The sequence below is a fragment of the Somniosus microcephalus genome, chromosome 11 (genome assembly GCF_052327205.1).
Source record: "Somniosus microcephalus isolate GS21.2 chromosome 11, FLI_Smic_1.0, whole genome shotgun sequence".
Taxonomy (NCBI): Eukaryota; Metazoa; Chordata; class Chondrichthyes; order Squaliformes; family Somniosidae; genus Somniosus; species Somniosus microcephalus.
In genome coordinates, this window is record NC_140997.1 from 229,473,016 (window position 1) to 229,486,332 (window position 13,317).

General features: G+C 60.0%; 1 protein-coding gene across 1 annotated transcript in view; it reads right to left on the minus strand.

Moving 5' to 3' along the window:
- The window catches only part of LOC147111318 (plexin-A1-like), a 616,616-nt gene that overhangs the window by 503,531 nt on the left and 99,768 nt on the right, over positions 1 to 13,317 (minus strand). Inside the window, exon 3 of the mRNA XM_086002083.1 lies at positions 297 to 479. Within this exon, the coding sequence (XP_085858209.1) occupies positions 297 to 479 (183 nt within the window). The remainder of the gene's footprint in view (positions 1 to 296; positions 480 to 13,317) is intronic.

Sequence of the window (13,317 nt, forward strand, 5' to 3'; positions counted from 1 at the left end):
TCTAATTGGTCTGGGAAGGCGAGGTTGGACGTGTTGAGCGACCAATGGCGGGAGTGTGGGGGTGGGAGGCAGGAGATCATGTGGCAAAACCTCCAGGAATAAGTCCAACCAGAGTTGGCAACCCTAACGCACGGCCCCGAGCGAACCAGGCCTCACAACCAAATTCAATCCAAGTCTCCTGGAAACCTCTTCACCGACAGCCAGTCCTTTCACGGGCCACATAAACCTCCTGAAATTGGCTTCAAAAATGGAAACGCAACCTCTTCCTCAAGACTTGGATCAAAAAAAAGTCTTACCTTTTTCAATTTCCCACTCCTGGTCCCAAAAAAGGCAACCGAGTGACCCCTGTAGTCATAGGCAGCGATCGAGGTCATGCCATCCTCTTTGTCGATAAACAGCGGGATGCCTTCCACCAGGGTCGTCCCACCCAGCGGCTGGTTAAAGTCCTGTCCACAGAAATTGTCGTCAATCTGCAAAGGCTGCGAGAGGGAAAGAAAAAATTCATCGTTATAATTGTCCCAACAAGATTTTGTGCTGTTGCCTCCCCCAGACTGGCTAAACCAAGCTCCTCCCCATTGTCTGTGCAGGTGGGTACAGGTAGACTACCCTTTATCTGAACTTCCGAAAACCGAAACCCTCTAAAAACCGAAGGTTTTTTCGTTCAGCGTAAGTCATGCGCACGACTTACGCTGAACGAAGGGTTCCAGTTTCGGAAGTTCGGATAAAGGGTAAGTCGTGCGCACGACCCCCCGCCGACCCCCCCCGCCGGCCCCGACCCCCCCCGCGGACCCCCGCCGACTTACGCTGAGCGTCAGCGTAAGTCATGCGCACGACCCCCCGCGGACCCCCGCCGACCCCCCCCCCCGCCGGCCCCGACCCCCCCGCGGACCCCCGCCGACCCCGACCCCCACCGACTTACGCTGAGCGTCAGCGTAAATCGTGCGCACGACCCCCCGCGGACCCCCGCCGACCCCCCCGGACTTACGCTGAGTGTCAGCGTAGGTCGTGCGCACGACCCCCCGCCGACCCCCGCCGGCCCCGACCCCCCGCGCGGGCCCCGACCCCCCCCCCCCCCCCCCACCCACCTTCCGAAATCCGAAATTCTCCGAAAACCGAAACACAGCTGGTCCCGAGGTTTTCGGATAAAGGATAGTCTACCTGTATTGAAGAAGCCATAGCGCTATTCAAAGAGGAGTTCCGGCCAACACACCTCCCCTCTCGAACACCACCACCACCACCACCAAAAACAGATCAACTGGTCACTTAGCTCGCCTGGCTGTTTGTGGAATCTTGCTGTGCACAACTTGGCTGCCACATTTGCCTACACAACACGAACTGTACTTCGAAAGTGACTCATTGGTGGCGAAGTGCTTTGGGACGTCCTGAGGGCGTGATAAGTAGCTGCATCAACGGCAGTCATTCCTTTTCAAGACACGCTAAAGCCTTGCTCCGTCAAACCGTCTTTCAATCATTGTTTTAACGGAACCAATTTTCGAATACCTTTCTGGGCAACTCAGTGAGAAAAGTTTACCAAAATAATTTTTTCAACTTGCAGGTCGGCCTTTCACTTCAAGAAAAACTTACATTTTCTCCAGCGCCTTTCACGATCACCGGACGTCCCAAAGCGCTTTACAGCCAATGAAGTACTTTTTTTGAAGTGTAGTCACTGTTGTAATGTAGGAAACTCGGCTGCCAATTTGCGCACAGCAAGCTCCCACAAACAGCAATGTGATAATGACCGGATAATCTGTTTTAGTGATGTTGGTTGAGGGATAAATATTGACCCCAGGACACCAGGGATAACTCCCCTACTCTTCTTCGAAATAGTGCCATGGGATCTTTTATGTCCGCCTGACAGCACTGATAAAGCCTCGGTTTAACGTCTCATTCGAAAAGATGGCACCTCCGACAGTGCAGCGCTCCCGCAGTCCTGGCAATGGGAGTGTCAGCCTAGATTATGCGCCCAAGGGCTTTGGAGTGGGACTTGAACCCACAACCTTCTTGATTTAGCGGCGAGAGTGCTACTCAACTGAGTCCCGGCTGACACCCGAGACAATAATCCATCTTCAACACCGAGCGGACCCTTCAATTGGCAATAACTGGCTCGGGGTATAAAGAGGAGCTTTTATTTTCATTAATAGAATTCTCTCAATAATTGAAAATGCAAACTCAGAAATTACAGGCAGAGTGTTGAGCTGCTGTGTTGAGTCCCAGAGGGCTCCGCAATAATAGGCTAACTGAATTATTTAAATAAATACTGCTCTGGTGTTTGTACTCTGGGACTTGCCTTTGTGCAGGCTATGCAAATATTCTGTTTCATCTCTTAGTCATTAAACAAATTGTTTCATGAAAAGAAAGTTTGCCCTACACAAGTAAAAGAAAGGAAGCATTGATGGCTTGTTTGTGGTGATGAGCTAACCCCATGTAGTGAAGCTTTAGCCTAGTTGTTGGTTAAGCAAAGACCTTGCACAACAAAAATCATCCAGCAGAAAATTCTTAACCTAATTTATCTGACAAAAGAGTCGCTGGAATGCTGATTCTGTTACCCCTGGTTACAGTCCAGAGCATTTTAAAGGCCAGTTTTTGGAGCATGCCACTGTCTAGCCTACAGGTAAAAGCTGGGTCAGGCTTTGGGCCTACATTTTTTTTTATTATTCGTGCACAGGATGTGGGCGTCGCTGGCAGCGCCAGCATTTATTGCCCATCCCTAGTTGCCCTTGAGAAGGTGGTGGTGAGCCGCCTTCTTGAACCGCTGCAGTCCGTGTGGTGAAGGTGCTCCCACAGTGCTGTTAGGGAGGGAGTTCCAGGATTTTGACCCAGCGACGATGAAGGATCGGCGATATACTTCCAAGTCAGGATGGTGTGTGACTTGGGGGTGAACTTGGAGGTGGTGGTGTTCCCATGCGCCTGCTGCCTTTGTCCTTCTAGGTAGAAGAGGTCGCGGGTTTGGGAGGTGCTGCCGAAGAAGCCTTGGCGAGTTGCTGCAGTGCATCTTGTCGATGGTACACACTGCAGCCACGGTGCGCCGGTGGTGGAGGGAGTGAATGTTTAAGGTGGTGGATGGGGTGCCAATCAAGCGGGGCTGCTTTGTCCTGGATGGTGTCCTACTTACAGCATCTGGCCCGGCACCCTCCAGGTCACTGATGCGAGCAAAAACCCAGGAGAAAAATCACAGGGGCAAAAAAAAAAAAATTGTTTATTTTTAAATTTTTGTTTACTAGTTATAAAAATATTGGAGGTGGGGGGAATGGGCTGTTCGACAGTCGAGTGTCATCCAATCGATTAATGAAGAGACTGTTCACTTTCCGATTGGGTTGGGAAGGCGGGGCACCGCCAGGACAGACATGTTGGGCAACCGATGGCAGGAATGTGGGGGGGGGGGGGGGCGCGGTTGGAGGCAGGAGATCATGTGACAAAACCTCCAGGAATCCTTTTAACCAGAGCTGGGAACCCTAAATCCGTCATACAACCGATCTTCCATTATGCATCCCGACACAATCAGTCCGGATCCTCACACCAAGAATGGACACGGTGGGGTATCTGCAGAACAGCCAGAACAGTGGGTTCAAATTCTGCGGCCAGTGTCTCACACCCCGAATCCCCAAAGCCTTTCCACCATCGACAAGGCGCAAGTCAGGAGTGTGATGGAATACTCTCCACTTGCCTGGATGAGTACAGCTCCAACAACACTCAAGAAGTTCAACACAATCCAGGACAAAGCAGCCCGCTTGATTGGCACCCCATCCACCACCTTAAACATTCACTCCCTCCACCACCGGCGCACCGTGGCTGCAGTGTGTACCATCTACAAGATGCACTGCAGCAACTCAACAAGGCTTCTTCGGCAGCACCTCCCAAACCCGCGACCTCTTCCACCTAGAAGGACAAGGACAGCAGGCGCATGGAAACACCACCACCTCTAAGTTCCCTTCCAAGTCACACACCATCCTGACTTGGAAGTATATCGGCCGATCCTTCATCGTCGCTGGGTCAAAGTCCTGGAACTCCCTCCCTAACAGCACTGTGGGAGCACCTTCACCACACGGACTGCAGCGGTTCAAGAAGGCGGATCATCACCACCTTCTCAAGGGCAACTAGGGACGGGCAATAAATGCTGGCCTTGCCAGCGACGCCCACATCCCATTAAAAAGAATTAAAAAAATTTTAATTCTCAAACTGCTGTGACGGGATTTGAACTCGCACTCTCTGAATTATTATTCCAGGCTACCTCGGAAGCCAAGAACAAGGAGTAGGCCATTCAGCCCCTCGAAGCTGTTCATAGAAACATAGAAGATAGCAGGAGTAGGCCATTCGGCCCTTCGAGCCTGCTCCGCCATTCAACGAGATCATGGCTGATCATCCAAACCCTAGCACCCGGTCCCTACACCGACAGCCATCCCACCCAAGCCCTATCCCCGTAACCCCGCGTATTTAATCCCCCCTAACACTAAGGGTCAATTTTTATCATGGCCAATCAACCTAACCCGCACATCTTTGGACTGTGGGAGGAAACCGGAGCACCCGGAGGAAACCCACGCAAACACGGGGAGAATGTGCAAACTCCACACAGACAGTCACCCGAGGCCGGATTTGAACCCGGGTCCCTGGCGCTGTGAGGCAACAGTGCTAACCACTATGCCACCGTGCTGCTGCCACCATTCTGTTATCAGAGCTGATCTCTATCTCAACTCCATTTACCCGCCTTCGCTCCATTTCTCTCGACACCCTTACCCAAAAAAAAAAATCTATCGGTCTCAACCTTGAACATTTCAATTGACCCACAATTCACAGCCTTTTACGGAAAGAACTCCAGATTTCCACAATCTTTTGTGTGAAAAACTGCTTCCCGATTTCACTCCTGACTAGCCGGGCTCTAATTTTATTACGTCCCCTTGTTCTTGAGTCCTTCACCAGAGCAAAGAGTTTCTCTGTATCTACCCTATCGAATTCCTTTATCGTTTTAAGGACCTCGACTAGATCGCACTTCTAAACTCGGAGTAGAAGCCTGCAGCATGCTCTCAATTTAGCTCTTTAAGCCCTAATCCTGGGATGAGAGGGTTGTCCTATGATGAGAAATTGAGTAGATTGGGCCTATACTTTCTGTACTCTCTGGAGTTTAGAAGAATGAGAGATGATCAGCCATGATCTCATTGAATGGCGGAGCAGGCTCAAAGGGCTGAATGGCCTACTCCTGCTCCTATCTTCTATGTTTCTATGTGATCTCATTGAAACATATAAGATTCTGAGGGGGATTGACAGGGTAGATGCTGAGAGGTTGTTTCCCCTGGCTGGAGAGTCTAGAACCAGGGAGCGTAGCCTCAGGATAAGGGGCCGGCCATTTGAGACTGAGATGAGGAGGAATTTCTTCACTCAGAGGGTTGTGAATCTTTGGAATTCTCTGCCCCAGAGGGCTGTGGATGCTGAATCATTGAGTATATTCAAGGCTGAGATCGATAGATTTTTGGACTCTAGGGGAATCAAGGGATATGGAGATCGGGGGGAAAGTGGAGTTGAGGTCAAAGATCAGCCATGATCTTATTGAATGGCGGAGCAGGCTTGAGGGGCCGAATGGCCTACTCCTAATTCTTATGTTCCCATGTTCTTGGTCAGGTAACACTACCGTACCCCATACATGCACGTAAAGTGGGAGTGACTGAACCATCAGGCAGAGAGTTCACTCTCTGATGCAGGACCACTGAAGCTCAAGTGCCTTCTCCGAGATGAGCCAATCTGGCACAGGCTTGGGATCGTCCTGGCCTGTGCGGCTTAATCCCTCACTGGAGAAGCTCACTGAGGCATCAAAAGCTTTTCCTGTTACAAAAAAAAAGCACTTCTGGGAATCGGGGAATACATTTTAAACTTCAGAAACAAGGATTCGATGTTAATTAGTGCATTTATGCATATTGATGAGTGGTTGACAAGCTTCCCTGTGTTGTGCCAGTGCCTGCATGCTGGGTACGCGCCCGTGGTGGTTTTCCCTGGCAAGACTTCACCGCAGTTGGCTATCGCGCACCAAATGTCGGCACAACCAGTGAATGGGAAGGGTAGCATCGTGGTTATGTTACTGGACTAGTAATCCAGAGGTCCGGAATGATGATCCGGAGACATGAGACTGCAGCGGGGGAATTTAAATTTAGTTAATTAAATAAATCTGGAATAAAAAGCTAATGGTGACCATGAAACTATCGGATTGTCATAAAAACCCATCTGGGTTCACTAATGTCCTTTAGGGAAGGAAATCTGCCGTCCTTACCCAGTCTGGCCTATATGTGACTCCAGACCCACAGCAATGTGGTTGACTCTTAATTGCCCTCTGGAATGGCCGAGCAAGACACTCAGTTGTAAAAAACCGCTACGAAAAACAACAATGAAACCGGACGGACCACCCGGCATCGACCTCGGCACCGGCTACGGACACGGCAACGGCACACCCAGCCCAGTCAACCCTGCAAAGTCCTCCTCACCAACATCTGGGGACTTGTGCCAAACTTGGGAGAGCTGTCCCACAGACTAGTCAAGCAGCAGCCTGACAGAATCATACTCACAGAATCATAACTTTCAGCCAATGTCCCAAACTCCTCCATCACCATCCCTGGGTATGGCCTGTCCCACCGGCAGGACAGGCCCACCAGGGGTGGCAGTACAGTGGTATACAGTGGGGAAGGAGTGGCCTTGGGAGTCCTCAACATTGACTCCGGACCCCATGAAGTCTCATGGCTTCAGGTCAAGCATGGGCAAGGAAACCTCCTGCTGATTACCACCTACCGCCCTCCCTCAGCCGATGAATCAGTACTCCTCCATGTTGAACACCACTTGGAAGAAGGACTGAGGGCACAGAATGTACTTTGGGTGAGGGACTTCAATGTCCATCACCAAGAGTGGCTCGGTAGCACTACTACTGACCGAGCTGGCAGAGTCCTGAAGGACATAACTGCCAGTCTGGGCCTGCGACAGGTGGTGAGAAAACCAACACGAGGGGAAAAACCTCCTTGGCCTCGTCCTCACCAATCTACCTGTCACAGATGCATCTGTTCATGACAGTATTGGTAGCAGTGACCACCGCACAGTCACTGTGGAGACGAAGTCCCGTCTTCACACTGAGGACACCCTCCATCATGTCGTGTGGCACTACCACCGTGCTAAATGGGATAGATTCAGAACAGATCTAGCAGCTCAAAACTGGGCATCCATGAGGCACTGTGGGCCATCAGCAGCAGAATTGTATTCCACCACAATCTGTAACCACATGGCCCGGCATATCCCTCACTCTGCCATTATCATCAAGCCAGGTGACCAACCCTGGTTCAATAAGGAGTGTAGAAGAGCATGCCAGGAGCAGCACCAGGCATACCTAAAAATGAAGTGCCAACCTGGGGAAGCTGCAACACAGGACCACATGCATGCTAAAAAGCAGAAGCAGCATGCTATAGACAGAGCTAAGCGATCCCACAATTAACAGATCAGATCAAAGTTCTGCAGTCCTGCCACATCCAGTCGTGAATGGTGGTGGACCATTAAACAACTAACAGGAGGAGGAGGCTCCATGAATATCCCCATCCTCAATAATGGTGGAGCCCAGCACGTGAGTGCAAAAGACAAAGCTGAAGCGTTTGCAACCATCTTCAGCCAGAAGTGCCGAGTGGATGATCCATATCGGCCTACTCCTGAGGTCCCCACCATCACAGAAGCCAGTCTTCAGCCAATTCGATTCACTCCATGTGATATCAAGAAACGGCTGAGCGCACTGAATACAGCAGAGGCTCTGGGCCCCGACAACATCCCAGCTATCGTGCCGAAGACTTGTGCTCCAGAACTAGCCGCACCTCTGGCCAAGCTGTTCCAGTACAGCTACAACACTGGCATCTATCCGACAATGTGGAAAACTGCCCAGGTATGTCCTGTCCACAAAAAGCAGGACAAATCCAACCCGGCCACTTACCGCCCCATCAGTCTACTCTCAATTATCAGCAAAGTGATGTAAGGTGTCGTCCACAGTGTTATCAAGCAGCACTTACTCACCAATAACCTGCTCACTGATGCCTAGTTTGGGTTCAGTCAGGACCACTCGGCTCCAGACCTCATTACAGCCTTGGTCCAAACATGGACAAAAGAGCTGAATTCCAGAGGTGAGATGAGAGTAATTGCCCTTGACATCAAGGCAGCATTTGACTGAGTGTGGCATCAAGGAGCCCTAGTAAAACTGAAGTCAATGGGAATCAGGGGGGAAACGCTCCACTGGCTGGAGTCATACCTAGCACAAAGGAAGATGGTTGTGGTGATTGGAGGTCAATCATCTCAGCCCCAGGACATCGCTGCAGGAGTTCCTCAGGGCAGTGTCCTAGGCCCATCCATCTTCAGCTGCTTCATCAATGACCTTCCCTCCAACATAAGGTCAGAAGTGGGGATGTTCGCTGATGATGGCACAATGTTCCGTTCCATTCACTACTCCTCAGATAATGATGCAGTCCATGCCCGCATGCAACAAGACCTGGCCGACATTCAGGCTTGGGCTGATAAGTGGCAGGAAACATTTGCGCCACACAAGTGCCAGGCAATGACCATCTCCAACAAGTGAGACTAACCACCTCCCCTTGACATTCAACGGCATCACCATTGCTGAATTCCCCACCATCAACATCCTGGGGGGTCACCATTGACCAGAAACTTAACTGGACCAGCCACATAAACACTGTGGCAACAAGAGCAGGTCAGAGGCTGGGTATTCTGCGGCGAGTGTCTCACCTCCTGACTCCCCAAAGCCTTTCCACCATCTACAAGGCACAAGTAAGGAGTGTGATGGAATACTCTCCACTTGCCTGGATGAGTGCAGCTGCAACAACACTCAAGAAGCTCAACATCATCCAGGACAAAGCAGCCCGCTTGATTGGCACCCCATCCACCACCTTAAACATTCACTCCCTCCACCACCGGCGCACCGTGGCTGCAGTGTGTACCATCTACAAGATGCTCGGCAGCACCTCCCAAACCCGCGACCTCTTCCACCTAGAAGGACAAGGGCAGCAGGCGCATGGGAACACCATCACCTCCAAGTTCCCTCCAGAGAAGGGGGGCGGGAAAGAGGAGGAGGAGGAGATGACGGGGGAGGGAGGGAGGGCAGGAGACGGGGGGAGGGAGGGGCAGGAGACGGGGGGAGGGAGGGGCGACGGGGGAGGGAGGGGGAGGAGACGGGGGAGGGAGGGGGAGGAGACGGGGGGAGGGAGGGGGAGGAGACGGGGGGAGGGAGGGGGAGGAGACGGGGGGAGGGAGGGGGAGGAGACGGGGGGAGGGAGGGGGAGGAGACGGGGGAGGGAGGGGAGGAGACGGGGGAGGAGGGGGAGACGGGGGGAGGGAGGGGGAGGAGACGGGGGGAGGGAGGGGGAGGAGACGGGGGAGGGAGGGGGAGAGACGGGGGGAGGGAGGGGGAGGAGACGGGGGAGGGAGGGGGAGGAGACGGGGGAGGGAGGGGAGAGACGGGGGGGAGGAGGGGAGGAGAGGGGGGGGGACGGGGGGGGGGAGACGGGGGAGGGGGCAGGAGACGGGGGGAGGGGGGGGCAGGAGACGGGGGAGGGGGGGCAGGAGACGGGGGGGGGGCAGGAGACGGGGGGGGGGGGGCAGGAGACGGGGGAGGGGGGGGCAGGAGACGGGGGGAGGGAGGGGCAGGAGACGGGGGGAGGGAGGGGCAGGAGACGGGGGGAGGGAGGGGGCAGGAGACGGGGGGGAGGGAGGGGCAGGAGACGGGGGGAGGGAGGGGCAGGAGACGGGGGGAGGGAGGGGCAGGAGACGGGGGGGAGGGAGGGGCAGGAGACGGGGGGAGGGAGGGGCAGGAGACGGGGGGAGGGAGGGGCAGGAGACGGGGGGGAGGGAGGGGCAGGAGACGGGGGGGAGGGAGGGCAGGAGACGGGGGGGAGGGAGGGGCAGGAGACGGGGGGGAGGAGGGGCAGGAGACGGGGGGGGAGGGAGGGGCAGGAGACGGGGGGGAGGGAGGGGCAGGAGACGGGGGGGAGGGAGGGGCAGGAGACGGGGGGGAGGGAGGGGCAGGAGACGGGGGGGGAGGGAGGGGCAGGAGACGGGGGGGAGGGAGGGGCAGGAGACGGGGGGGGAGGGAGGGGCAGGAGACGGGGGGGAGGGAGGGGCAGGAGACGGGGGGGGAGGGAGGGGCAGGAGACGGGGGGGAGGGAGGGGCAGGAGACGGGGGGGGAGGGAGGGGCAGGAGACGGGGGGGGAGGGAGGGGCAGGAGACGGGGGGGGAGGGAGGGGCAGGAGACGGGGGGGGAGGGAGGGGCAGGAGACGGGGGGGGAGGGAGGGGCAGGAGACGGGGGGGAGGGAGGGGCAGGAGACGGGGGGGGAGGGAGGGGCAGGAGACGGGGGGGGAGGGAGGGGCAGGAGACGGGGGGGGAGGAGGGGCAGGAGACGGGGGGGAGGGAGGGGCAGGAGACGGGGGGGAGGGAGGGGCAGGAGACGGGGGGGGAGGGAGGGGCAGGTGAGGAGACGGGGGGGGAGGGAGGGGCAGGAGACGGGGGGGGAGGGAGGGGCAGGAGACGGGGGGGGGAGGGAGGGGCAGGAGACGGGGGGGGAGGGAGGGGCAGGAGACGGGGGGGGGAGGGAGGGGCAGGAGACGGGGGGGGAGGGAGGGGCAGGAGACGGGGGGGGAGGGAGGGGCAGGAGACGGGGGGGGAGGGAGGGGCAGGAGACGGGGGGGAGGGAGGGGCAGGAGACGGGGGGGGGAGGGAGGGGCAGGAGACGGGGGGGGAGGGAGGGGCAGGAGACGGGGGGGGAGGGAGGGGCAGGAGACGGGGGGGAGGGAGGGGCAGGAGACGGGGGGGGAGGGAGGGGCAGGAGACGGGGGGGAGGGAGGGGCAGGAGACGGGGGGGGAGGGAGGGGCAGGAGACGGGGGGGAGGGAGGGGCAGGAGACGGGGGGGAGGGAGGGCAGGAGACGGGGGGGGAGGGAGGGGCAGGAGACGGGGGGGAGGGAGGGGCAGGAGACGGGGGGGGAGGGAGGGGCAGGAGACGGGGGGGGAGGGAGGGGCAGGAGACGGGGGGGGGAGGGAGGGGCAGGAGACGGGGGGGAGGGAGGGGCAGGAGACGGGGGGGGAGGGAGGGGCAGGAGACGGGGGGGGAGGGAGGGCAGGAGACGGGGGGGGAGGGAGGGGCAGGAGACGGGGGGGGAGGGAGGGGCAGGAGACGGGGGGGGAGGGAGGGGCAGGAGACGGGGGGGAGGGAGGGGCGGAGACGGGGGGAGGGAGGGGCAGGAGACGGGGGGGGAGGAGGGGCAGGAGACGGGGGGGGAGGGAGGGGCAGGAGACGGGGGGGAGGGAGGGGCAGGAGACGGGGGGGAGGGAGGGGCAGGAGACGGGGGGGGAGGGAGGGGCAGGAGACGGGGGGGAGGGAGGGGCAGGAGACGGGGGGGAGGGAGGGGCAGGAGACGGGGGGGAGGGAGGGGCAGGAGACGGGGGGGAGGCAGGGACGGGGGAGGAGGACGGGGGGAGGGGACGGGGGGGAGGAGGGCAGGAGACGGGGGGAGGGGCAGGAGACGGGGGGAGGGAGGGCAGGAGACGGGGGGAGGGAGGGGCAGGAGACGGGGGGGAGGGAGGGGCAGGAGACGGGGGGGAGGAGGGCAGGAGACGGGGGGGAGGGAGGGCAGGAGACGGGGGGAGGAGGGGCAGGAGACGGGGGGGAGGGAGGGGCAGGAGACGGGGGGGGGAGGGGCAGGAGACGGGGGGGAGGGAGGGGCAGGAGACGGGGGGAGGGAGGGCAGGAGACGGGGGGGAGGGAGGGGCAGGAGACGGGGGGGAGGGAGGGCAGGAGACGGGGGGGAGGGAGGGGCAGGAGACGGGGGGGGAGGGAGGGGCAGGAGACGGGGGGAGGGAGGGGCAGGAGACGGGGGGGAGGGAGGGGCAGGAGACGGGGGGGAGGGAGGGGCAGGAGACGGGGGGAGGGAGGGGCAGGAGACGGGGGAGGGAGGGGCAGGAGACGGGGGGAGGGAGGGGCAGGAGACGGGGGGGAGGGAGGGCAGGAGACGGGGGGGAGGGAGGGGCAGGAGACGGGGGGGAGGGAGGGGCAGGAGACGGGGGGGAGGGAGGGGCAGGAGACGGGGGGGAGGGAGGGGCAGGAGACGGGGGGAGGGAGGGGCAGAGACGGGGGGAGGAGGGGCAGAGACGGGGGGAGAGGGGCAGGAGACGGGGGGGGAGGGAGGGGCAGGAGACGGGGGGGAGGGAGGGGCAGGAGACGGGGGGAGGGAGGGGCAGGAGACGGGGGGGAGGGAGGGGCAGGAGACGGGGGGGGAGGGAGGGGCAGGAGACGGGGGGGAGGGAGGGGCAGGAGACGGGGGGGAGGGAGGGGCAGGAGACGGGGGGAGGAGGGGCAGGAGACGGGGGGAGGGAGGGGCAGGAGACGGGGGGAGGGAGGGGCAGGAGACGGGGGGGAGGGAGGGGCAGGAGACGGGGGGGAGGGAGGGGCAGGAGACGGGGGGGAGGGAGGGGCAGGAGACGGGGGGAGGGAGGGGCAGGAGACGGGGGGGAGGGAGGGGCAGGAGACGGGGGGGAGGGAGGGGCAGGAGACGGGGGGAGGGAGGGGCAGGAGACGGGGGGAGGGAGGGGCAGGAGACGGGGGGGAGGGAGGGGCAGGAGACGGGGGGGAGGGAGGGGCAGGAGACGGGGGGGAGGGAGGGGCAGGAGACGGGGGGGGAGGGAGGGGCAGGAGACGGGGGGAGGGAGGGGCAGGAGACGGGGGGGAGGGAGGGGCAGGAGACGGGGGGGAGGGAGGGGCAGGAGACGGGGGGGGGAGGGAGGGGCAGGAGACGGGGGGGAGGGAGGGGCAGGAGACGGGGGGGAGGGAGGGGCAGGAGACGGGGGGGAGGGAGGGGCAGGAGACGGGGGGGAGGGAGGGGCAGGAGACGGGGGGGGAGGGAGGGGCAGGAGACGGGGGGGAGGGAGGGGCAGGAGACGGGGGGGAGGGAGGGGCAGGAGACGGGGGGGAGGGAGGGGCAGGAGACGGGGGGGAGGGAGGGGCAGGAGACGGGGGGGAGGGAGGGGCAGGAGACGGGGGGGAGGGAGGGGCAGGAGACGGGGGGGGGAGGGGAGAGGGCAGGAGACGGGGGGGAGGAGGGGCAGGAGACGGGGGGGGAGGGAGGGGCAGGAGACGGGGGGGGAGGGAGGGGCAGGAGACGGGGGGGAGGGAGGGCAGGAGACGGGGGGGAGGGAGGGGCAGGAGACGGGGGGGAGGGAGGGGCAGGAGACGGGGGGGAGGGAGGGGCAGGAGACGGGGGGGAGGGAGGGGCAGGAGACGGGGGGGAGGGAGGGGCAGGAGACGGGGGGT